A 27,655-nucleotide genomic window follows, 5' to 3' on the forward strand; every position below is an offset into this window, starting at 1 on the left:
CGCACCAGATGTTCCCAAGTTATGATCTCGAGTGACATCAGTACTTGTGGTAGTGCAGTACAGTATTAAGAAAATAATACAAATTATTGGTACTGGGGAGAAACAAAATGGCTGATTGTAGCAGGCTAGCAGAGGTGCAGCCATGCGCACATTTTTTTAATCTACTAAATAATAATAGTTCAATAAAGCCTAATTTATGCATGAAAATATGATTTACAGTGAGCTCTACATATTCATGTGGGTGTTGTTCTTGAAAGTCCATACGTATAACAAAGCAATTTTTCCCATATGAATCATTTTAATAAATGGGGTTCAGTTCCTAGCTGGTCAAGTTAGGTTACATTTATTGGTTAATATGAAATAAGCAGTACAGAAACACATAATAATATTATTGATATTGTACAGCAATAAATAAAACATATTCCAGTCATATTAAAGTGCAGTAAGTTTTTGCTTGGTTTTGTTTCGTGCAGATGTTGACATGTGGCGTGTGGTATCCTCCTCCCACTCTGTTGTTGACTACATTCCTTGATAGAACGCTGACTTTACCTTGAGAATTTTGCTTTAAATTTAGCATATCTTCATTGCTGTTAGTGTAAAAACATTATACTGTATGTCCTTAATGTTTCATTTCTTAGCATAGCATTAAATATACAGTACAATATTTAATAACTGTACTGTATGTTTCATTAAAAAGTTTTTAAGTGATTAATAAATAAATACCAAAGAAAGGCAGTCGAATAATCAGGGAATACAGTACTTTACTCTTTAATGGTGTTCAATATAAAAGTTGTTACCAGATCAGGTCATTATATAAGATTAGTATACAGTATATAAACATTGCAGTAAATGTCTGGATTTAACTGACTGCTGGCATTAAAGAACATTCCTTCTCTCCTATTAGCCCGTTAAAGCGAGGATATTTTGTATAGGTATCCTTCGCTATACAAACTGATGTTCACTATTAATATTTGCTGATGAGAATATTATATTCTTAGACCCCTTTCTCATTATACAAAAGCTATTCTCGCTTAAACGAATATGGTCTCTTAAGGTAATGCTACTGTATAACAAATTTATTTTTTATTTATCTTTTAATGTGTTAGGTACTAAATTGCAGTAGTTAGGTGTTAAAATTCCAGTAAACTCATTCCCCCTGATGTGCAAACTCCATATTTGCGTTGGAAATTTCGTGACTGACCATTGGCAGATGCACATCTCCTGTACACACTCTGTGGTTACTCAGTTCTTTCATGTGTGCTGCACCATCCTCCCTTTCTCACTCTACCCATTACATGGACATGGGAGGGGAGGATAGTGTAGCCCCCAATATTTTAGGTATAAAGTGCTATACATTGCCCTACAGAGTATCTAGGACACCATATTTAATATTCAGCATCCCTTGGTAAAATTTGGTTCCAGTGGTACTGACCCAGTAACACCCAACAACCTCCCCCATTCACCTCAGACCACTGTATACAGAACGTCACCACTTTTTCATTGCAATTCCTTTTATCCGAATTCTAACTCTGAATCTACCAGGTATCAGAACTTTGTCCCCTTTGGTCCTATACGGTAAAAATTCTAATTTGGTTCAACAATCCGAATGCAGCTGAAATCATTCGTTCACATGTCTGCCACCAGTGGCACTATAACCGGTTTGTTAACAATAATTGCTATGATAAACAATAAAATTTATCCGTACCATATCATAAAATAAAATAACATATTTTATGTAAAAAAGTAGCTCTTTCCACACTCAAATCATCCTCTGGGCAATGCCACACATTTCATCTGGGCATTCAACCAGCTGCCTTAGACGTGTGTGTGTGCACGCGCGTCACATCGGGGGAAGGATGTGGGTGGGTGTGAGTTGGCGACAGTTATAGCCCACTGCCTCACTGCACATGTTCACCTCCCACACATACATACCCATGTTCTTAATTTTTCGTATTTTATAGATTTATATTATATTTTGTTTATTTCTAAGCCACATTAGAGTACTGTATTGTAATGTTTACTCTTGTTCTAGGTTAGGCTATAATTTGACTATAATATCCTGAGTCAGGGGAGGCCAAAATGCCACAATTTCTGGTAGATGGCGGGACGGGCAGTAGCGGCGTACCCATCAACAGAGGTCCTACAGGTACAGTACACAGTACCATTGCCAAGCGCACCACTCATTTGTTATTACAAAATTTTTTTTTTTTTTGTTATTTCCATTATTGGTAGCAACATTCTGACATGTTTTGCCTTTGCATCTAACAGTCATTTAGCAAGGAAGGGCACATTTAAATAATTTGGGGAATATTTAATTAGTAATGTCACAGAAAATTATACCAACATAAAAATTTGCCAAATTTCACCTACTGGGAGCCTGCACACAGCTTGCTGAATCTAGTGATCTGAACAGTCCTCCCAGCCAGTTACAGAGTTTATTGTACACATTAGGCCTGTTGCTCCAAATTCTGAGAAAAAACCTATCCAGCAACCACCAGGTCTCCAGCATGCCTGATAAATGGTCCCATACGTGTAGTTAAGTTACTAATTTACAATACGTAGTTAGGTAGTTTTTTGTTTGTGAACGGATTTAATTTTTTAGGTATCATATTTGGGTTTTCATGTCATTTGGGAACCAAGCCCTATTTTTCTCATATGTTATATTATTCGATTTACAGTACTGTACAAATATTCACTTAATAAATGTTTTTTAAGGAACCTAACCCAGTCATATAGCAAGGAACACCTGTATTTAGTATAACCGAGTATGGCATATAAATAAAAATACTTTGGTGGTAAAAACATTTATACTGATTGTATAACGAATAACAAGGATTCGTTGTACCTTTACTACTGAATACACTATACTGTAACCTCATTAATTTAAAAAGAAAAAAAAAGTGGGGGCTCTGGGTCACTCGAATTACCCTGTATTGAAAATCTGAATTAACCGAGTTCGGAATATTGTACTACCGGGTATACTTTATTTTGACAATTTCTGATTTTTTTTTTTAAAGTGTTCGTTTTCTGTTCAGTTTGTTCAGATTGTTCCTCATTATTCTAACCAACAAACATACTCGGTTACCATGTCTTGGCTGCCACAAAAAAATATTCTATTTGTAATCACTCTGCAAACAAATATTGTTTTTAATGTACAAACCGTAATAAGAAAGTAAATAATGCAGTGATAAATACTGTAAATGTAACATTTGCTGTAGATGATATTCCGAAAGTGTAATGGTCACACTGGTAAATGAAGTAAAAATGCACATTAGAGAAATAAAAGACGAAATCTTGGAACTGGTATACTACTGTAGGACCATCTGTACTGTAATCTTCTTGATGACAGTACAGTATCTGAAAATGAACGAAGAATCTGAAGCCATTCTGAGATGACTAGCCCGATTCTGCTCATTCTCACATCCATCATGCCCAGGAGTTCGGGAAGTTTTTATTGAGAGTATATAGTTAATTATAAATAGAATATTTTATACGGCAGCCAAAGTGACTTTTCAGAACCGTTTGGTTATTTCAGATTCATTCAAAATTCAAATCGTTTAATTCACTTTTGAAACAGAACATGCGAATTAAGCCAAAATCTGAATTATAAGTATCTGAATTAATGAGGGTACACTGTAAACGGAATTTAACATTCACCAGACATGGCGGAACAAATAATTTGAAGAGGCTATTAAAAATGTCTTGGCATTGCATGAAGTTTTAAAAAATGCCGTGTTTTAAGTAATGTAACTTCAATTGTTATCCGATAGTTGTTTGGTAATTTCAGCCGACAGTTAAGCAAAGTGACGTGCGTACTGTAGTTAGGGATGACACATACCATATATAGAGGATATACTTTATTTTGTACAGTACAGTAATATATATATATATATCCAAAATTAACTAATCTGCACATGTCTAATAACTTAAAAATTTCCTAGATACATGATCTTCACTTACAATAGCATAAACACACAAATCATCCAATACCTTCAGATGAAATTATCATCATATAAGATCCTAGGCTTCATTCATCACATCTTATCAGGGGCAGATCCCGGGGGAGGGGGGCTCCCCCTTTTCATAAGAAAATTTCAATATACTTTTCTTTAACCTATTACTGTACTCAGGCATTTTTGTATTGTAAAATGTAATTACTATTGACCCCAGAATATCTCCTAATATCAAGTGCATATGGCCTCAAAATGCCACTGATATTGATCAGATTAAAAAATAAATAAAAATCTGCAGAGTGGACTTGCTGTGCTCGTCATGTTCTCCCACCCACAACTTCTTGGACCCCCCCTTTGATATTCCTGGATACATCCCTGCCTTTTCACTTGTTGCGAAGGTCTCTCATGTTCTCCACTACATTTGTAGAAGGTTGCTTCACTCATAAAGGAGAACTGAAATTCTCAACTTAAGCATGACAAATTACAATTTAATTATAGAAAAAATATTTAGTACACACAGGAGGTTGCAAAATAAGTTTTCATAGCATATACATTTGCAGTTCTGTTAATTTATATAATTTAAGAAATGCCATGAGGTCATTGAAGCATCCTGATGTTGTAATAACAACAGAATTAATATACAAGATTTGTTCTTGCATCAACCCAGGTTAATTTCCAAAAATCCACAAAAGCACCACATGAAAGCATATGAACTACAAACATTTATACTCCTGATAAGATTTGCTATGCTTGAAATTGCTGTAATGTTACATATTATACTTGTTTCATGTACAGTATTATTGATGTGCCAAATACTGTAATACAATAAAGTTGCTTTACGACTTCAAAATAAATATTTTTAAGGAAGACTGTAAACCCTTTGATAACCATGCAAGGTGTTTTATGGAAATTATTTATATGTTTTTAATTAGAAAATATTGGTATAAATTTAACCATGACTGTCTGTTAATGTAACTGGGGTGGGTACTTTCACAATACTTTAGATAAAATAAGTTGCAGAAGACAAAAAGTTAGGAAGATGTAAACATAGTACAGTTACTGAGGTCAAACAAGTACAGTAACCACACTTCACATTAGGAAAAATGTAAATTAATCAATCAGGATAATGAAAATAGGTTAAGATTAATTGAAGGGTTAAGAAGTCAATATTCATCTTAAATATACAATAAATATCTCGGAGTAAGACACTCCTGTGTGATAATTCCACAGATGGAAAACAACTTCTCTTCTTTTAACAAAGTTCTACTAAAATAATGAAACTATATTTTCAAAACTATCTGAAGTCTTTCTGAAACTGGGTAGGTGGGGCGGCCACATCACATTCCTAACAAGTGACAGCTGTTCATACTGATGAATGAATTGTACGTATAAATATTTTATATGGAAACATTCAGTTTCCTCCTTGTCACTGAAAATACTCCAGTTATTCTATTTCAACTAACTGAAATTGTCACAAAAGTAAAATTGTAAAAATCAAAATAGCATCACAGATAATCACAGAGGCGATAAAAAGTATAGAAGGTACAGCTAACTTCCTGCTGGTAATGAATTCATTACCAATGTTGAGATTATATTTATGCAGCCAGAAATTATAATATTTGTACAGTCTACCCCCAATTTTCATTTTAAGTGTGTGTGTGTGTGCACACACAGCTTCACTTGTACAGTTTGGTAATTGTGACCCTTTATTTTTTTTTGTACATGGTCTAAACTTGCTTAAACATGGTCACTATGAGCTATAAGGAAATTGCATGTGCTGCTTCGTCATCCAAGTCACGCCACCCGTTACCTTGCAGGGCTAAACAAAGGGGACATTACAAAGGTACTCAAACTATCCAACCAGGAGCGAACTCGTAACAATGGTTTTAAATTAGACAAATTTAGATTTAGGCGTGAAATTGGTAAACACTGGTTTGGAAACAGAGTAGTGGATGAATGGAACAAGTTACCAAATATCATCATTAACTCGAATACGCTGAATTGCTTCAAACATAGGTTGGATGCTCATATGAGCAATAGGGGTTGGGTGTAAACGGGACTGCCCAGTATGGGCCAATAGGCCCGCTGCAGTTTCCTCCATTCTTATGTACAGTAGTTGGGTATTGTCTAGCATTGTTGAGTAAACACTAACTGGTCTGCTCACTTTTACTTGTAATTTATTGCCTTCATTAAGTGTTTACCATGAACTCAAAGGGGAAAGTAGCTGAAACTAATATGACATAGGAAGCAGAAAATATAGCAGACTTTAGTACAGAAATTGAAGACCTTATCTTCTATGAAGATTCATTTATAGAATGGAGCTTGAAATTCAAGAGATTGAAGGTGTACAAAAATTTGCAGAATAAAGCCAAACTTATTGGATGAATGAGGGAGGTCATTTTGTGAGCCTGGAACCCCTTAGCACAGTATTTTTCAAGAATATACCGTAACTACCTTGTAAATTGAGGGCTGACTGTACTTCGTTTCAACAACTTAAAAAAGGAACAAAATAAATACAGTATTTCTACCTGACCCACAAGTAAGCACCTTTTTGTAAAAAAATAGTCATGCTGTTCAAAATAAACTTTTCATAAATCTTGCCAAGGGCTGAGCAACAGAGAAAGTCTATAATGGTTTGTGTGTTAGTATACAAAAGAAGTATGTCTGATACAGCAAAACTAATTATTCATCCTCTTCTGTTGAATCATCATCATCTCCAAATACTTCCTCACCTTCACCTACTCCACCAAATGTCTCTGTCAAGTTAGATGTTGTCCAGAATCTTCTAGAAACTGCTTGTGCCTCAGCTGCAACCTCTGCTTGGAAACCTATATTCTGACCTGCAGAAAATAGCTCCATGCGCTCTTCTATTGTTTCTGTGTGTTGAGCAGGAAGAGTGATGACACTCCAGTCTATCTGGTGAGAACTGTCCTCATCAATATCTTTATTATGGACAAACTCTTCATCTTTCATAACTTCCACTTCACAAAATTTTGGTGGTGGAGATTTTCCCTGTCCAATTAAACAGCTCTTAAATTCAGTATCAAAAGTGACATCTTTCTCCTCCTTTGACACACCACCAATACCAGTATCACATTGCACAGCACCAGCTTTTACATCTGATAATGGATCTGTACCTGTGTCCTCATTTGCATCATTCTTATCACCAGGCTGGTCTTCACAACCAAATTCCTGCTCAGAATGATTGTCTTTGTTGAAATCACTTTTCTGGACAATAGGAAGACTGAAAGTATGTTTTTCCTCCTTTTGGAACTTCTTTCCATTATCCTCAATTTCTTCATTGTCAAAATTGATTAATTCTTTAGGATCTTTGCTATTTTTAGAAGATTTTAAAAATGCCACAGAAATTGGAGCTCTCTCTTCTTCCTCATCACTTTCTCTCATTCTGGTTTTCTCATCCTCATCCAATTCCTGCTTAATCTTTCTGTATATCTGCAGTCTCTCCTCATCACTATCAGTTTCTTCTTCATTATCTTGTACGACACAATCAAGAGATAGTTTGTTTTTGTTTAAAAAATGACATGATGTATCACACTGAATTTTTACTTCTTCTACATCCTCATCTATTTTTAATTCTTCAAGAGTTTTAAGAGTACTACTATCACTGTCATTAGTTAAGTTATCCAGCAGTTTCTCCTTCTTAAAGTCTGACTTCCTTCTTGTTTGCTCAGTCTGTGTACCATCTACATTAGAAGCCTATAATAGGTGAAACATTTGAGAATCAGTTTACAAAGATAATGTTAGAATAAACAAGGGAAAAATTTATAACAAAATCAAGGACTTTAATACTTAAGGAATGCCACAACATTGGCTTAAAACTCTGATATAACAACAGATGGAATGAGGGATATCATTAAAATATATGAAGCCAATAATACCGGTTCTGTACTATAAATGTCAACACCTTTAACAAGACTAAAGAGAGAGTAACATGTTCATGTGGAACCTGCCAAGATGCAGTTACCTACCAAGTTCTAACAATGTGTCAGTTATGGCTTGTATTCACAGTCGACATGCCTGATTGTGAGCCGATCATAAGGAGCTCGAAGCTTATGTAAGGAGACGTTCAAGAACATGCTTCGGGCACTATGACGGGTCAGGATCCTGATCCACCGGGTAGGGCTAAACAAGTGTAAATCGGCTGGATGGCCCAATTGGCCCACTGTTGCTACAACCCAGGCATTGAGTACCAACACAAAAAAAATTCATCATACGTATGATCAAACGATTATAAAAGTGCTAAAACGATATCTATGGTATATGAAAATTATTATTCTCTGGTGTCTGAGGTTTGTTTTGAAGGTTATATTTCACAGGGTGTTGGCCACACTGGGATGGCTGGTGGTTGGTGTGTCGAGAGTAAGCTGTCACAATATAGCGCGAGAAATATGGATAGCCGTGAACGTAGTGTACTGCTGTCTTTTAAACAGCCCAACGCTCTAGTTAGCCTCATTCATGAGAAGTGAAAAACTACAAGACAAAGCATCTGACCCTTGGAGCTGTGATAAGAAGAGAAATGCTTTGTTTGTTTGTTGATGCACCCTTATGATCAGCCGGGATTATTTAACACTTGTAAATACAGTGGGGTACCCTGTATGATATAACGAACGGATTCTACTACAAATATTCCTATAACGAATGGTTTTACCTATAAAATTGAGAATGCTACGAACGCAACTCCTACAACGAACGCGGATGAATATGGGACTATTTCGTCTGGCGCATGAATATCGTTGTACCGCGGCTCACAACAAGAGCGTCAGGCGCCATATCGGTTCATTGTGTAGTCAGTGCACCACTGAACTTGTTGAAATTTCGTCTTTTGATGTGGAAATTCGTGTTATTTTTATAACTATTTTGTTATACAAGTGTACAATTGTAACAATGAATCGTCAAAAGCGAGTGAGAGAGCTAATAACCCTTGAAACTAAGAAGAAATTATAAATAAACAGACAAAGTGCCTGTAAGACAGTCACCAAAGAGGGCTAGGAAGGATGACTCCTCTCCTTCCACCTCTTCTCCATAATTCTCTCCTCCCCCCTCCTCCTCTGCCTCCTGTACTGCATGCTAAGAACACTAAGGTAAGATAAAGTACCGTATTTTTTTACAATTTCCGCAGAAATTTTTCAGTGTTAAGTGGTTGTATTTAGGGGCCTGGAACGGATTAATCCTATAACGAACGAATGCTACAACGAACGAGGTTCTAGAACCAATTAGATTCGTTATAGCATACCCCACTGTAACTGATAATATTTTAATATACTGTATACTACTCTACATCAATATTTGGAGGGTGAAATTTTTTTTATATTCATCGGGACTGCCATAGGGCGGGTAACCCTTCCTGATGAATTGTTCCAATAATCCCAATAGGAAACCCTATCCACCCGTACTACCTTTGGGTCTGTAGGCGGCCCAGAATAACCACACACGACGGTGCTCTGGATCGGTCGGGTGGTGTAACGACTGTGAATATAGCCCATAGTGTTGAAGATACAGTATCCATGTAATCTAACCTTAATAGGCGACAGATGAATGGTAAGAAACTGTATCCAATTCAACTTCAGCAGCCAGAGGAAAATGAATGCAAAAGTGGGGAAGGTCTATGCAACCAAATTGAAATCCCACCTGAGGAGGTATGTACATATACAATCCTCTGGTCCCACCTTGAATTTATATTTAACCAGCACACCACTTACCCTGTAGCACAGGAGGCTGCTGCCACAATATTCCATCTCTTGGAAAAACTCAGAGTTACCAAATATAACTCCTATCTATACAGTACAGTGAGCAATAACAATAATGTACCCTAAATTTCACAATTTTTGCAACTCTCGGTGGTGATATTGACATATCCCATACGAGAGTGTACTATATTATATTAATGACATGCAAAACTGAAACTTTTGTGTACTATTGTACAATGTACTACAGTATAAAAATTTTTTGATGGAAGCTAAGACATGCAAATGTGTAAAAATTCTTGTAAAATTTAGCTTTGGATAGTAATTACAAAATATAACTAAATATAGAAAAAAAAATATTGCTAAAAACTGTACTGTAGTACTAAAACCACAGATTTCAGAAAAAAAAAGCAAAATTGTACAAATGATTGTAAAGGTGGTAACAGTAAGCTACACATATCCCAGCATGGTGACCCCACCAAGGTTATAAATTTTATAACCTGATAAACTGGGTAAGTTGTATTTTTTTCATCAGTTACCATGTTACTTACTGTATGTCTACTGCAACATAAAACACAGGATGCAGTTTTTTCTTTTGGAAAATTGCCCCGTTAGACTGAGAGGAGGGAAAATAACCCACCCATTCATGGGATGAAAGTGATACTACTGGAGATGTGTCAGACAGGGATATCTCAGTGATGATAAGACAAATTTCAGAGAAAACAACATCTGTACGTATCTCATAAAACTTTATGGGTGGTGTAGATGTAAAAGAAACAAATAAGAGGAAGCAAAAGCTAAAATAGCTAACAGCAATCTCTCTTATTTAGTCCAAAAAGCAGTACAATAGATCTGATAGGAAATGGAAGAGAGAAGAGACAAGGTGACTCAAATGCCTAAGCAGTATTCTCTAATATCATTTCAACATTTAGTAATATTTATCTAAGATTGCAAAACAAATTTCATATAACCTACCTGTGCCTCCTTCACATTCTGTCTATTTAAGGCATCCATCTCACGCTTTTCCCACATCTTTCTCCTCTTCACTAGGACTGGCTGCAACTCGCTAAGTACTCGCCTCCCCTGTGCCTTCTGCTGTTTGAGAATCTGCCGTTCCTTCCTAGCATTTGTTTTCCAAAAATCATCATCATAGTCTCCTTCCTGTCTATTACAGGATTCCTCATCAATATAAGCCTCAAATACTTCATCTTCTACTACTGGCTCTTCCATATCGTACAGCACAATAGCTGGTCTCTTTACCTCCTGGGAGGAAACCGTATCTTCTACTTTATCAGCATTATCCAGGTGTTCCATCTTTGGAATTATTACACTGTCATTCATCCCATATTTTCGATCCACTCTTGCTTCTGCTTCCTCTAAACACCATTGACAAGAATCTAACTCTGTTTTTAAAGCATCAAGTTGTTCTCTCATATATTCATATGAGGGTAAAACCTTAAGTTTTTCCTGTTCCAACTCTTGAGAAAAAATCATCGAACTATTGTCACTTTCAAACATATTTTCAAGACCCTGCACTCTAAACAATGCAGCTTGCATATGCAGACTCAAGCTATGTAAGGCTATGTATACATTCTTCTTCTTTTCCTCAAAACTAACAGGTTTTCTTTCCTCCTCTCTATCTTGAAGCCAAAATGACCTTGTGTACTCAAGATGACTGATTAGGGTTTTGGTGTCTCTACTGACCAGGAAAACTTGCTTATATGAGAATAACTGATTACGAGAGGAATAGAGTTTATGAAACATTGCTGGTTTATGAAGGCATAGGAGCAGCTCTGTTAGAACAGCTGAAACCTGAAGCTTTGCAACAGCTACCCATTTCTGTTGAATATAAATAAGATTAGAAAAAATAACATGGTAAATCATTAATTAAAAATTTTTTTTTATAGATTAATGTATCATTAAAATAAAAACTTATCAACATAAAACAAGGCCAATTTATTATTCATACATTGCCAAAGTTATAGATGAGCTAATTTTTCTGCATCCAATACAAATGACAGTGGCTGCATAAAATAAAATGAAAGGATAATAGTATTAAGACAAAATGAGTTTCCGGTAACCTTCTTGATCCTACAGTACTTAAAATATTAGCTGAAATATTTCCCTTAAGTACAGTATAGTAGTTTACGGGTAAACAATCAAATACTTGAAATCCTATGGATAAATCAAGGATCAAGCTAATACAGTAGCCTAAGGTCATTTTGTGATTTTTAATTAGATTTTCATTTGGCGGGTACCTAAATTATTGTGTAGGTGCTCCTCTACTTACGAATATTCAAATTAATGAAGTTGGAAAGATACTAACATCGTCGTTGAGGGGAGTTACGTGTCAAAGCTGGTGTTTAATGTGGATAAGACTGGATTATATTGGGAGATAATGTTTTATTGAACATATTTTACATTTCAGAAGAGTATACCAGGTGTTAATTCTGTAAGCATGGCTATTAATGCAGACATGCCTGTTCTCTCATGAGTTATAAATAAAAAGCATTGTGAGAACAATACCCAAGCAAGTACCAGTACATTTGGGTAAAGCCCCAAAGAGCAGAAAGCACCTTACCAAGGATAAACTTGCAGTGCTAGCTGTGGTCAACAATATGTAATGCTCTGTTCCCGAGATAATGCAGAAATTTGGAACTCTGAATTTACTGAAAGCATATTGTAAGTGTGATCCACTACTTCTCCATTAAAAGTGAAAGCAGGTCCCTTATACACTTACATAACCTAATTACTTAACGTATTGCTAGCTAAGCTGTGGCCTTGAGATGGGTATGCATGTTGCCAATGATTCATGTAATGAAACTGTAAAAGTTGTTGAAAAATCTTTTCAATACACTAATATGACTTAGAAATAAAGGAAATATTATATAAAATAAAAAATTTAAATGAAGAGCATGAGTGTGATAAGTATTCTGTGTGTATGGATGCGCCATGTTCTCCCAAATGTGATAGTTATGGCATAGCCACGTGCCTCTCAAGTCAGCTGGCTGGCTGGACTCGTCCAATCTCGGTGTCACCCATAGGATGGTTCGAGGGTGGAAGGAGCTATTTTTTGAACAGTACAGTATATAAAATATGTGCTACTGTATTGTTAAATCTACCTATGACAATGAAATGAATTTTGTGAACATATAGACTTCATTGCCAGAGGTATACAGTATTGTATACATCCACATCATCCACTTTATCTCACACTGTACAAGGCCATCCATGCGACCTATGACCTAAGCTGTTGTGTCAATAGGGATGTAATTACCACAATCAATCATGCCACATACATACGTACCTTGGGACTCAGGAACCTTCAAAAATCTTCTTTGTGGGTCTGAAAGCTTCTAGAATCTAGATCCTTAACTGTATCTTAACACTTTAAATACAAACAACTGAATTTACTGAAAGAATATAGGTATGATTATTTTACTTGACTTAATTTATTATGAGCTTAAATAAGCATATCTTTGCTAATGTAATATGCTGGCTGGCTGTTTTGAACAGTTGTGCCCCCCTGCTGATATGGACGTCCGAATAACGGATTCCGTCTGAGTGGCTTAATTACCATATTTTATGGCATATAAGACGCATTCCCCCCATTTTAGCAGGGAGTATTTAGGAGAAAACTTTTGTGTGTATTTTCCTCCTGTATCCATAGTTTTCTTAAAATAATATACTGTACCTGTATACAGTACCAGTAAATAAAAGTCAAATGAAAGTTTAACACAGTTGCCATTTGCTCTGGTTCACCATAGCAACAGAGACGCCACCTCCGCCGATTCCCTAGCAACGCTACCCCACACACGTCTCTCCTCCTGCTCCCCCACTGAACCAGCCAGCTAACTTATGTGCAAAGAAATGTATTCTACTCCCTTTATGTGTTTGCCCTGAGGGCAATTATTTCTTTTACTTTTTCACAATATGTATATAGGATGGTGTGTGCATGTAACCGAGTAAAAATAAATGAAGAAAGTTACTTTATCAACCTGAAAATACTAGATGAAAGACAAACATAACACCTCACAGCTTGGCCCAGTAGCCTCAGTGACTAGTCTAACCTGGCTACAATGCCACCAGCAATGTTAACAGATACAAATGTGAAAAGAAAGTTATATATAAATCTTCATTTGTATCAGGTATCTGTAGATTTAAAAATAAATGTTGCAGGTATGGAATTAATAGATTGTAATGCTTGTAAGAGTTCAGAAATGGTTACTGCTTAGGTACCTCTGAAGAGTTGGGTGTCTACTGTACGGACGTTAATCATCTCGGGTTATAATCATCAGTACAGTATAGTTATAAATCGAGCATTTATATTTACAATAATTATTTTTTAATTAATTATGTAGTAAGCAATAACATATTTTTAATTCTGGAGTTGGGTTAGGTAGAATTTAGTCTACTAGAGACAGCAAGTGGGGATTCATTAGCTTACGGGAGACCTCAACTTCACATATAAGATGCAAGTTGAATTTTTTTTTTGCCATTTTTCAGATAAAAAATTGCGTCTTATATGCTGGAAAATATGGTAGTCTGGTACAGTACTCAGGGTTTTTACTGTATTTTATTTTTTAGTTTACCGGAAGCTTACCACTCTTATACAATACAATACAGTACAGTACAGTACAGTGCTGCATGTTGATTTTAGTTTAGTTGTCTTTATCAACTTACCAGGTCTCGTATGGGAAGCCCTGAGATGCCTGTTTTAGTACCTAAAGCATCTTCCGATGCTACAACTTCAGATTTTTGTTACCTAAATTAGAACAGGGAGCATTTTTTTTTGTAACTCAGGATTTTCATAAATCAGGAAATACCTGTATACCTTGCAAATTTAAAAATGGATGCATCAAGCAACATACACTTCTTGTACCCAGTACACAACTGGGGATTTATATGAATGATTTATAGTGGTTATTCTGCATACAACACTGTACTTATAAGAGATGCTAAGAGTGTAAACTTCTTAAAACAATTACTCATGGTGAGCAACAACTAACTTTCATTATCTGATCAGCCAATGTACAAGTTGAAATTACAGGGATTCTGAATATATTGGGGTTATAAAGCTTATCTGTAATTTATCACAGACATCAAGTACACACAATTGTTGAGCCAGCTGCTACTGATGACCCAAAATTTTCATCATCTGTGCAGCTTGCGCATAATTATAAGAGTCCTCCCAAGTGGTACAAATAATATCTAGGCCTAATACACATAGAACTACATGGTAGTTTGGTAGTGAAGGAAACATGACTAAGAGATGGAGCTTTATTCCTGATATTTCGTCACAAGACTGACCAGCTGCACCAACCACAAGTCTTGTGATGAAACGTCAGGAATAAAGCTCCATTTCTTAGTCTTGTTACCTTCACTACCACACTACCATCTGTCCACTTTGAACACTGTTCACAGAACCACATCCCCCATCCAGGACTCCAAATACTGTTCAGGGTCCCTTGATGATACAGCTGGTCCCCTGGGTACAAAACAGATTCACCTGCAATGATTTAACTAATGGTATTTCAAACAAAATTGTGCATCAAAGCTACGTGATTACTGTAAATACAGTACTAGTGTATGGACAAGACACAGTGCACTGTTAAGTATCTCAACATTTTAATGGAGCCTTATACTGCAGACCCATCTTCTCTCTACCTAAATGAGTACTTGTACAACCCCATTTCCTGAATTTATTTAGTTTTATGTAAATATAATTAAAAAAATGAAGATGAATTACCTTAAGTAAAGTTATATTTTCAGTGTTATAACCAGTTTCTTTTATATCTGGTACTTCCAGTTGATCAAACAGCTCCCTCATACAAGGGTACTCTGGGCTACATAGCTCGAGGTATCTGTGGTTCTGATGAAGGACTTGCACCAAGGAGGACACAGTACAGTTGAGGGCATAACACAGATTGGAGCATTGTGGAAATTCAGTGTTCTCACAGAATGTACCAGGACTTGATCCTTGAGCCCTAAAGTATAAGAATGGAAATTCTTAAAATATCAATACTGTACTATTAAATACAATATCTACAAATAATAATAGTTAATTATATATACCTTGATTGATATACCCCTCTCACTAGTGCTCCCCTGCTACCACCATCATTATTACAAACACCAAGGACACTATGACCATACAGTTTTCACCTACCACAGTAGTCTATAAGGCTAAGGTAGTCAAATGGCTAAGAAGAATTATATAAAAAATCTACAACAAACATGCAAATGATTGTAACAAATTATCTTTAAACACTCATCAACAGGTCACCAATGAACTTCAAACATTTAACAAAAACACAATTTGTCACTACTGTACTGAACTATACTTCTGGCACAGGTTCCTGCTACACTTTTGCAACTAGTTAAACAATTTAAGTGTGATGAATTAAGCCTTCTCAGAGTACTTCATGTCTTCAAAAGGATGAAAAATACTACATAAATTTTCGAACTTATCAAACCTCATGAATTTATATTTTACAAAATGCTTTGTCTTCCTTGTAAAAAAAAAAAATGCATCATCAACCTATACTAATCTTACTTGTAGCTGGAATCACTGGTCCCTGGAACTACCCAAGAGCCAAAATTGATTTTGAGCCAGAAAAAGGCTCCATTCCAGACAAGGGAACGAGTTTCCAAGGATGAAAATCGGGTGCATTTTCTAGAAAGTTTGAGAAAATCTCTCCAAACCTCTCATTCTTGGCCTGGGAAAAATTTTTCTGGGAGTTCCAAGAAATTACATCATGCTCCAATGCATCTCCACGTGCCAGGCACGTGAGTAGGCTAGCTGTTTGGGTAACTTTTGTACTTAGTTCATATTCTGGTGCCATTACTTTTAAGTTTATCCTCTTCACCACTGATCGGCTCGTTAGCCGTTTGGGCGATTGGTCACGTCTCTGTTACGCACTGTTGGCAAGTATTGGGCATGCACCGGCTCCTGAATGTACCTGAACTTGCTCCAGTGTTGGTCAAGTCTGATCTTGAAAGAACTCACACTCGGTGCCGTCACAACACTTTCTGGTAGATTGTTCCAAGAGTTCACAACTCTCACTCCGAAAAAGTTTGCCCTCACAGTTTTCTGGATCTGCGGCTTCTTCAATCTTGAGCTGTGACCCCTTGTGGGGCGAGCATCGGCCAGCTCCAAGTAAGGACACTCGACTGAGCAGTGCCCCTTGAGATGCTTATACACCTCAATTAGGTCGCCCCTTGCCCATCTGTAGTATAAGCTAGGCAAGTCAGGTGCTCCAATCTCTCAGGGTAGTTGAGGTGCTGAAGTGCAGGCACCAGTCTGGTGGCCTTCCTTTGAACATTTTCAACCAACTGAAAATCCCTAGCATATCTCGGGGACCAGACGGGGTGACAGTAGTCCAGATGGGGAAGCACTTCACTCTTAAAGATTGTTACTAGGGACGGACCATCTAGATATCTGAGCTACCTTCTTATAAGACCCAATAATTTATTTGTACAAGGTTGTTCCCTCGCTATTTGCTGGTTTTGCATACAATTTATTTTGTTCAGTATTGTACATTACTAGGACACAATCGGCCAAGAATACAGTGTTAAGATGTAAAAGTGATTACAGTTATGTATACTGTACTGTACATTCAGTAAGTGCGAAAATACCATATACACAGAAAAGGGAAACACTGGAATGCCTTAGCTTTCGTCTTTATTCAAAACACCTTCAGGTCAAGTCAAGAACATGAGACCCACCATGCATCACATGCCAAACATCACACATTTTTTTCTTCTATACTGTATATTTGAAAAAAAAAAAAGATAAATTATTCAGGATTATTTTAGTAAAACAATGGTGTTTCTAACTTAATTAGAATTGATTTTATAGACTTCAGTATAAACATTTCTTGCATTTTATTTATTTTTTCAAAAAAATTGAGGTCCCATCATTATATCATATCAGACTAGTTTGTTTAAGGATATTTTATTGAAATATTCTTGAGAATTTATTCAGGATCATTATGGTACTAAATTCATCTTTCTAACACAAATGGAACGGATGTTGTGAACAAAAGTTTATTCACTTTTTTGCTAGCTGTAAATGTATTTGGTCGCGACTTTACACACCAAAAGTAGAGTACTGTACCTTCACTTGATGGCCTATGTAGATTTTTACTTTTTTTTGTGTTAATATATTTAGTTAACCAAACTTTTAGATAAACTACAGTATTCATAATTATTTTGGTAAAAATGGTGTTTCCAACTTAATTAGAACCAATTTTATAGACTCTGGTATATAAACATTTCTTACTTTTTTTTATATAAAAGAATTGAGTCCCCTTCATTACATCGTGTCAAAATATTTCGTTTAAGGATCTTTTATTGAAATAATCTTGTAGAGAATTTAGTCACGATCATTATCGTACCAAATTGATCTAACACAACCAGAACAGATGCTGTAAATAAAAGTTTCAAACACTTTTTTGCTAGCCATAAATATTTTTGCTCGTGACTCTAACCTAAATGTAACGGGAGAATGTTTGTCCATGTAAGATGTGTAGTTTAAGTGTTTAGACTCTCGGAAAACTTTCCCCACCACCTGGCAACATTTTGGGGATGTCTGAGATGCATAGTTTAGACTCGGAAAACTTTTCCCAGTACAGTATTGTACCAAGAAAATTCCGGGATGTGTGATTTTTTCTGGGGAAGAGAAGTTCGTCTCAAGAACAGAAAATCTCTTACTCTCGGAAGAGCTTTACACCAATTATTCCAGCTAACAGGGATATCACTACAGTATATATGCAAACTTCAAAATATGATTAACATTTATAAACATATATAGTACTGTACAGTACCTGGTAAGCAGTATTGAAAAAGCGAACATTCTTTAAAACATTTTCCACAGAAGAGAAGGGCTAGCTTAACTCAGGAAAATTACAAAAAGAGAGGCCAGATCAGCATATACCAGAGCAAATAACCCTGCATGGCCATGAGAACAAACAATTATCACCAAAAAATTTAAATTCATGTAAAATCTAAAGGACAACTTGTCACCATCATCACATACGAAGCATCATATCACATTAATTAAAGTCCATTTAAGTTTTAGATTGAAGCACATCAAAATTGCACATTACTTAAATCCTAAAATATTTTACATTTTAGAAGAAATACAGTACTCACAATACAAAACCCTTGGTGATGAGGTCTATCTCTTGCAGTACTCGTACAGATTTTGAAGCAGACTGACTTGCTTCCTTCAACAGCAATACAAACTTTTTTATATCATGGGAGAGGATGAAGTAACACAAGTAGATATAACTGGAAAGAAGGTAAGATAGATGTTATCAACATTTGTATCTGCAAGGAACAATTCTCTATATCCATTTCCACAAGCATTCACAAAGAGGTGATCCATGCTTAATTCTTCAAAATGTCATCATGACACACATTCCTCCAAACTTCAGTGTAGTATATTCCCAAAAACTGAGGCAGATTAAAAACTACTAAGAAAGACATACATTTAGTAAACATTTTCCCAATTAAGTAGTGAGAACTATACAGACTTTATCTCTTCTTAACTATATACTGTACTGTACATACCTAATAACTCTCAGCACTACAGTACTGTATACTGAAAGGTTTAGGATTCAATAAATACCCAGATAATTTTCTTGACACAAAGCACAAGACCCCAAAGACCATCATTCATAATTATCTAGTCAATGGTTATTTTTATACAATCTACCAGCTCTATTCCTCTCCTAATTTTTTAGTGGTGGGTGGATCAAGGGATACAGGAACCAAGAAAGGAGGAAAATGATAGGGAAGAGAGGTACTACATGACATGTGTAGAAATTAACATGAGAACTGAAACAACATGTAGAAATACTTGACACACTTCTTTATAGCCTCACCAAATACAGGGTGTTCCAAAAAGATCTGGACAACTTTGATTGTTAATAAATTTAGAACCAATTAGTTTATACAGTATGCTACATAAACTCATAAAATGTTCGTGTACACCATGCTGAGCCAATCATGGGAAGAATTTGAGTACTGCCTTGACATCCTGCGCACGACAAATGAAGTGCATATTGAATTGTACTGATGGTATGCACAAAGCTTTATGAGTTTCTGTATCATATAAAACAAATGGTATTATTTTAGCATTTGTGGTTCTAAATTTATGAACAACCGAAGTTGTCCTGATCTTTATGGACCACCTTTTAGTATACAGGAGGTAAATGTTACAGCCAAGCTGTGTAATCAGTTATTTCACAAAATGACTGATGTTTTTTTTTAGTTAGGGTAAGTCCTATCCTAACCTAACTAATGCAACAATGTAACGTTACATCAGGTTGCGTTACGTTAATTAGGCTAGATTAGATTAGGTTAGGACCTACCTAACCTGATTGAAACATTTGTTTTGCTATTTGATAAATAAAATTATCATTTTGTGAATAGACTGATTACACAGTTTGACTGTATATTATACAATAGAAGTCATGGCCAGATCATGAAGTTGACTATCAGTAGGCCCTGCCAGCCAATGCAGTCATCAATATACACAGTTCATTTATAAAGCATATACTGTAATATTGAAATTTAACTTACACATCTTCCACAATCAGGAAAACAGAGAATGTTAATATGATGATGCCAATATAGATGAGCCAGGTTCCACTTGCTAAACATAGCAGTGGTATTACCAGTAACAGTATCAAACGCAACCTGTAAGAGAATGGAGAATCTTAATTGGTGATACTGTAATTAGAAGGAAAGAGCAATGATTAGTGCTATGACAACTGTAAATGTACTGTATATGTACTGTATACTGCAGCTGAATGAGGTACTTGTCATTTACACAAACCTAGAGCTTCCTTTAAACTTTCTCAATTCTTTCACCTAAACACTGGCCTTTAAGTCATAATGGCATCATATGGGACTGATCTGAAGGTGAGTCAAATAAGGGAAAAGTCCTGCTTATAGCATAAAACTGACCTAGTTTGCTTGGATTGTACACTCGGTAAAAACTACGTGCTTGAAACAAGTGATCGGCACTCTGAAACGAAACCCGGTACTAGACTTCCCAGAATTATCGACCGTAAGGTAAAACGTTGTTGGGCTGGGTTTCATTATGGCGGCATGCGAAACTGGAGATATTCAGATGTTTCGGAACAGCATGGTATATTTTCCAATACGAATAAAGAATGACATGATGTGGCATTAGCCCAAAGTGAAGTAGCAATACAAATACAGTACAGATTCAAAGTTCGGTTGCAAAATAATCTTATACATTTACTATATCCACTAATTCTGCCAAACATATAATGCATTCCCATATGGCAACTCATCCACTTCCATGGTTACTGTAGTCCATGGTGTGTGTAACATTTAATACAGGGGGCCCCCCCAAGTTTGCTGGGGTTAGGTTCTCAAAATTTTTACTTGTGTACAAAGAAATGTATATTCCTTTTATGTGTTTGCCCTTAGGACAATTATTTCTTTTACCTGTAGTATTGTATATGTGTGTATGTGTAGACACACACACACACACACACAAAACACATACAAATAAATAATAATTGGAAAATCCTCTCACAAATAATCAGAAACAAATTTATTAAAAATGTGAGTCTACCCTCAAGTCTGTGCTCTGTTAATAAAGTACTGTAATAGAGCACAGACTTGAGGGTAGACTGTCACATTTTTAATAAATTTGTTTCTGATTATTTGTGAGAGGATTTTCCAATTATTAATTATTTGTATGTGTTTTGTGTGTGTGTCTACACAAATATATTTACAATACAGGTAAAGGAAATTACTGTCTCTAGAACGAATGGTTCCCTGTCCCAGCCGCGAAAATGCAGGCAACTTTAAAACTACTCACAGGCATTCTTGGGTACATCCAGGGTGTCATCCACTAATAATCGAGAACTGTGAACTTGGGGGGGGGGCCCCTGTATAACATAGTTTAAATTATCTAGATATTCTGACACTCTCCAGTCATATTGTAACAAAGTAATTCAATATTGTCAATGAAATAGCTAATTTGGGCCTACCAAGTTAATTACAAAATGTCTCGCATTCAGGCTTACCAACCCTCGCCAGACAACGAGAATGTTCATTTGGAAAATCATCAGGCCCCACCTGTACGGTAGTTTTTACCGAGTGTACATTCAACTTTGAAGCAAGGCACTTGCAGTCAACCCAGCTTTGAATGAATAACCAACTTTACAGTAGGTGAAGTAAAAGACAAGCCAGTACAATGTTAGCCACAATGCCTACTTATGAATCAAAGGCTTACTATATATGACCATAATCTGCTAAGTGCCAAAATAAAAAATGGAGGAAAATGCTCAGGTAGGAATGTGTGACACACAATAGACTTTTCAGAGGACTCTCACCCACATGTACAGGTTCCACATTAGCTCTCTGACTTACCCAGGGGGCAGAGGAGGGGTTGGGGAATACAATGCATATACTGTACACTATACTACAGTACAGGGTATATCGTAGTTTAATTTTAAAGAATGTAGAAACATGGAAAAAGCTTTAAAACAAAGATGATGATATAGACTACTCACAGAAAGACACACAAATACCCAATTTGTTGTACACAATATACTCGCCCAATAAAGAAGTAAACCTCATGCCAAGAGGCCCTTGAACCTCCAACGCAGCCAGAGACACGAAGCTCCTCCCCACTAGGCATAAAGTGTTCCAGCACCAGCCAGTCATCATTATTCACTAACTTGCTATGTGTAATATACTCAACAATATCTTTGTACACAATATACTCAAACTGTAAAATAAGAAATTGTTGTTATCAATTTGCAGCATTTCTGATAAAGGATATGTATATTCAAATGCCAAAATTTAAATATTTTAGAAATAGAGCCCTTTCAACATTTAAAAGCTTCACATTACAGCATTTTTTATAAAGTGCACATAGAGAACTTTAATGATATAAATGTATCTGCTTGGTCAGAAAGACTTGAGAAATTACCAATTTACTAAAATGTAGGACTGAATGTTGAGATCCCATTTGATGATTGAGGAAAAAATTATTTACTTATTCATATCAATTACTACAGTTATCCTTCATGACAGAATTGCTTTGATACTTTTGGATATCGTAATAACCTACTGTAATATAATACCTTACAGTCACTTGTGAAATTCGTAACCAAAAAAGTTGATTTCCATCCATGCAATGTTGAGATGAACAGTTACAGTGTATGTCAACCTGCTAGTATTAATTTTGGTATAGTATTTATTTAATAATAAAGAGGAGATGAAAGACTGTTTCAGATTTGCTAGCCAAAACGTTCCAATAAGGTAAAGATTTTGTAAAAAGAGGCTCCTTCCTCAGCCTCATTCTTCCAGCTGAAGGTTCATTTATACTTTAATTCTTCTCTTTATCTTGTTTTGCTTCTTTCTTATTCTTACCATTACTAACCAGGAGTACTTCTTTTCCTATAATTATCCTCATAATTTAAATTTAATTTATACGTAGCATGTTGCACTATACTGTATAAGATCTTAGAGTTTTACACACACCACCACCAAACACTGATTCATAAGGAAAACAGACACTAATATCTATCTTACCATGCATCTCCCTGAAACAGCTGCATGAAGACATAACCATTTCTCTTTCAGTGAGCTGTGTGCTGCCTGGAAAATGTTGTTCCTGGTTAATATATACTCAACATACTGCACTGCCTTAATGGTCATCAAGTCAAAAGACATAACATACTGAATATAAAGTCAAAGCTAAAAATCATTACAGTAGTAGTAGTTTTCTGATTGGTAATCCTAAGTAAACAGTACTGTACTGCTATATACCTTAGACCCATACATTTTTTCTAGCTTAAACAGAGTTTATCATTTACAGTACTTTATTAACCTAAAGGTTGGGGAATGAATTTTACTTATTTAAATTTCTCGTATGGAATTTACTCCCCATTAGTTTGAGCAATTATCATATACAAGTATTTACATTTTCATTTGAGTTATCCTTTGTAAAGTCTTCTTGGCAGGGTGAGGTTATCAGCTGGGTAGACTCAAAATCAGTGAACCCTGTATCATGTAGATGTTGATATATAGCACTCCCCTGAAGAAATAAACACAATTAATAGAATAAATTAAAAAATCATAGGTTTTTATGAAATGAATAAGTTTTTACCTAAATCATCCTCTTTTTTATGACATTATGTCAAGCTCTTTGACTAAGTGAAAAAGTGCCATAAGAACTGACACTGATCCAAACTGTGAACAGCTATACAGTACGGGCATTTGGGAATAAGTCTATACAAAAAAGACCAAGTAATTGATGAAGGATCAAAAAGTATATACAGTACTACGTGCACATAATGTACAGAATAGTACAGTCCTTAACCAGTTCCTAGAGCAAGTATATACAATGAACCGACATTACCTTGGGTAAAATTCCAAGAGAGGGTTGCTACTATATTTTTTCCTATTTTGTGACATTTTCACTGAAAGGTTTGTTTCAATGCCCCGGAAGCACATCAAATAAGGGAGAGAAGAGAAAAATAAGTGTGAATTCAAGAAAATATTGTCTGAAATATCAATAACACTCTGAAATATGGACTTGTGTTAACCAGCAACTTTAGGAAATATTTTGGGTAACACTGGAGGATGGTTCCACACCTGAACCAGCAACTATAAATGCTTTCTTACTTCATTAAAAGTCCGAAACTTTGATAATGAAAATGATTTTTGTAACATAATTTTTAAGTTTTTCTGTCCTAAACACCAATCTGGTTGAGAATTCAGAGGTCAAACACAGGTGCTCTTCTGCCTATTTCAGGTTGTTTCAATGGTTCCTTTCAGATAGGAACTTTTCTTAGAAGACAATAACAGGTTAAATATATCAGCTTGGTTAATTTTATGACCAAATATTTCTGTAAATTGGGGAATGATTCCAGCAGTAAGTCCTAGCAACTGCTTGTCTATAACCCACCACCCCAGTGTGGGTTTAGGCGTTCAGCTATGAAAATTAAAACAACCCTACAATAGCTTAATCTAGGAGCTCTGATGTGTTTGTAGGTAAATATAACATGACACCTGACAGCCATACCTGAAACACAACATCCTCGTCTTCCTCTGTGTCCCTCATAACTGCCACCTTCCACAAAACAACCTACAACATATGGCAGTAAGAAATAACAGGTGACACACACAACTCCTCTTAATGTAAACACTGCAGACAGAACTATGCAGGAATGAGGATTAATAATGGAGGCTGATGATATATTATGAATGAAAGAAGAATAGACCAATGGATTGAATGAAAATTTAATATTTCTAGTGATGTATTTTGGTTTTAAAATAACTGGAAAATTTCAATTCTATGGTTTATAGATATTGTCATGTTATCCTTTTTCTTCCGAGATGGTTTTCATACTAGTAATAGAAACTTAGAACTTTACTTCATAACGTCTACCAATAAATAATTACATTCTGAAAAAAAATAATTATTTTGAACTAAAGGAAGTCTCAGTTACATTCTTTACTTTTTGAAGTCTCGAGTTGTCTTTAATATATATTACTATATTCCTGTGCACAGTTTAGCCATGATATTCATTATTTTAATTGAAACCTGACTTATTTCACTCTCTTACGACTAATTTTGTCCAGACTATTCGTATTCTTAAGTAAAGGCAGAAAGTAGAATAGATGAATGAAATTTAAAGCTGACGAGATGTTCTTCTTATAACTCATGCTTGAGAAGCCAGTTGGGGAATGATCCTCTCTAGACCACTTAGTTATAATTGATATAACTATCCAGAATAAGTACATAAATCCAAAAAATACATCGTTGGTGATATGAAGAAGCTCGTAATATGTAATGTTAACGCCATCTATTGATAAGAAATGTTTAGTTATGGAGCCGCTGATGATGGAATTTAGTGCAGCAGGTCCAGGTACTGTATTAAAGTACTTGGGGAGTTGTTTCCTCTACTACTAGTGTTTGTTGTTGAGAGTCAGCTGTGTGACTGATGGATATGTGATGAAATGCCTCAAGATCTGTACCATCGGATGAATATATAAGGTAATATCAATACCCATATCTTAAAACTTTGTCGTGAAGGCTATATAATGGTTTAATATTGTTAGATACGATAAAATAGTTTGTTGGGGATAATGTAGTGGCCATGAATAATGTACAGTAGATCTTAGTTAGTGAGAAGCCCTACGAGTGTTCATCTTATATACAGTAGTCTGACACAAGAAGCAGTAGTTGCACTAGTAGTAGGTGAGTGACATATACTTACACTAACACCTCATATATATGTTGCAAGCATCACTGCCTTGATGTGCAATGAAGGGTCATTGTGAAGTTTAGGGTTGACACTATAATGGGGTCCGGCTAATTACCCAAATGTAGCCGCAATTAAGTCAAATAATGGTCCTACATGAATAAATCGGACTGCCAATCACTTCTCGACTGGTATTTGGTGTCACGAAGTCACAAAAAATTGGTAAACTTAATTTAATCTTGAGTTAATAGATCGAGTGCATGTACCTAACCTAACATAACTCAGATTAAATTAAGTTTACCAATTTTTTTGACTTTATGACACCAAATAATAATCGAGAAGTGATTCACAGCCCGATTTACGCTTGTAGGGCCATCATTTGACTTAATTGCGGCTACATTTGGGTACATTTGGGTAATTAGTCGGACCGCTTTAATGTTATATTTTTTGCTAATACTGAGGATTTCACAGCCCCCCCCCCCCGTCTCAGTAGCAGTAAGTTCGCCCACGACAGGGATTAAGTTAGGTTAGGTTAGGTTAGGTTAGGTTAAACTTTTACTGTAAACTGATTGTGCTTTGGTCATATACAGTACAGGGGAGCCACGAATTTCCCAAAAGTACCCAAAAGTATAGCAAATAAGGGTAAAATATTAACGAATATCTGTTATACATACACAAAACATGTTTAATAATATTTTTAGTGTAATTTTGTAAAAATAATTTGTAAGATGAAATAATAAACAGCGAAAAACTTTCAATATTGGCGAACGCTAAATTCTAAAGAGTTCGTGAACAAGGGAGATAACTCAGATCCATCGTGATGCACTTCGCTAACCTAACCTAACCTAACGAAAAGTAAATCCTACGGCTATGTTAAATACCCCAAAGTAACAGAAACATCGGTAATTATATACCCATTTTGGATAGGTGACTCTCTGGAATTTAGCGTTTTTTGCTGTTTATTATTTCATTATTTTGACTACATTTAAATGAAAATATTATTAATCAGGTTTTATTGATGTAAAACATATATTCGTTAAGATTTTACCCTGATTTAATATACTTTTGGGTACATTTGGGTACTTTTGGGTAATTCGTTGTACCGCAGTACAGTATTTGAGGTAAAATTCGATCATCCTTCTATGAAGATATCTAAGCTATGTTTTTCCGACGGTTTTTGACGTGTTTTGAATGATTTTGACATTCATTTCTATCGGAAATCAATAGTTTTTGAGATACCCCTCTTATCCAACAGTAATGGGGGACCCAGTGGGAACCCAGGGTTTTGGGTGGGGGAAATTTACTAAAACTTGTGATTTCCGATAGATATGAAGGTCCAAAACACAAAAAAAAACATTGGAAAAGCATTGTTTGGATATTTAATGTAACCTAACTTAACCTAACCTAATGTAACCTGAATAATTTGCAACAGAAATGCTATAGAAGAAAAGTGTTTTAGATTTGTCTGAACTACTGATTCCAGTATAGTTAAATTCCTAAGATTCCCAGGATGACTGAAACCCTGATGACCGAAACTAAAATAATACCCTTTGGTAAGGGTAATTATATCTGCAGGTTAATACTGTACAGGGTATTTTGTTATTTTTTGATGGAATCATTATTAATGTGTTTTTTATTACAAATAAATTTATATCTGGTGGAGCTGGCAAAAGTGAGGGCGAGAAGGAATACAATTATTTAGGACAGACAGAATGAATTACCGGTAATC

At 35.7% G+C, this 27,655-nt stretch overlaps 2 protein-coding genes across 5 annotated transcripts in view; one reads left to right on the forward strand and one right to left on the reverse strand.

The window, feature by feature from the left end:
- Positions 1-6,404: 6,404 nt before the first annotated feature.
- LOC121877363 lies at positions 6,405-24,902 on the reverse strand. Of its 2 annotated transcripts, XM_042383088.1 has the most exons (9): positions 24,744-24,902; positions 23,640-23,753; positions 23,249-23,314; positions 22,267-22,439; positions 20,249-20,365; positions 18,815-18,952; positions 15,408-15,645; positions 10,634-11,497; positions 6,405-7,670 (listed from the first exon to the last, which is right to left on the reverse strand). In XM_042383088.1, exons 1-9 carry the CDS (start codon positions 24,780-24,782, stop codon positions 6,636-6,638), a joined length of 2,784 nt encoding a protein of 927 aa, XP_042239022.1. In that variant the 5' UTR covers positions 24,783-24,902; the 3' UTR covers positions 6,405-6,635. The 2 variants fall into 2 exon arrangements, with proteins under 2 accessions (XP_042239022.1, XP_042239023.1); XM_042383089.1 differs by lacking the exon at positions 22,267-22,439 and having other exon boundaries at positions 24,811-24,871.
- Positions 24,903-25,253: 351 nt separating this feature from the next.
- Positions 25,254-27,655, forward strand: part of LOC121877393 (post-GPI attachment to proteins factor 2-like) — a 43,097-nt gene continuing 40,695 nt past the window's right edge. The window contains exon 1 of one of the 3 annotated variants that reach the window (XM_042383139.1): positions 25,254-25,590. In XM_042383139.1, the coding sequence (XP_042239073.1) occupies positions 25,515-25,590 (76 nt within the window). In that variant the 5' untranslated portion in view covers positions 25,254-25,514. The other 2 variants (XM_042383137.1, XM_042383138.1) reach the window with 2 other exon arrangements.

Source organism: Homarus americanus, unplaced genomic scaffold (assembly GCF_018991925.1).
Source record: "Homarus americanus isolate GMGI-L3 unplaced genomic scaffold, GMGI_Hamer_2.0 scaffold367, whole genome shotgun sequence".
NCBI classification, from domain to species: domain Eukaryota; kingdom Metazoa; phylum Arthropoda; class Malacostraca; order Decapoda; family Nephropidae; genus Homarus; species Homarus americanus.

Bases quoted from the DNA above. Each gene is read 5' to 3' on its own strand.
- LOC121877363 (XM_042383088.1), bottom strand. From the start codon at position 24,782: ATGAGGGACACAGAGGAAGACGAGGATGTTGTGTTTCAG. The intron at 18,953-20,248 runs GTAAGTTAAATT...CCTTCTTTCCAG, and splicing joins TTCCTGATTGTGGAAGATGT to TTATATCTACTTGTGTTACT. The intron at 11,498-15,407 runs GTAATTCATCTT...TATATTCAACAG, and splicing joins AAAATATAACTTTACTTAAG to AAATGGGTAGCTGTTGCAAA.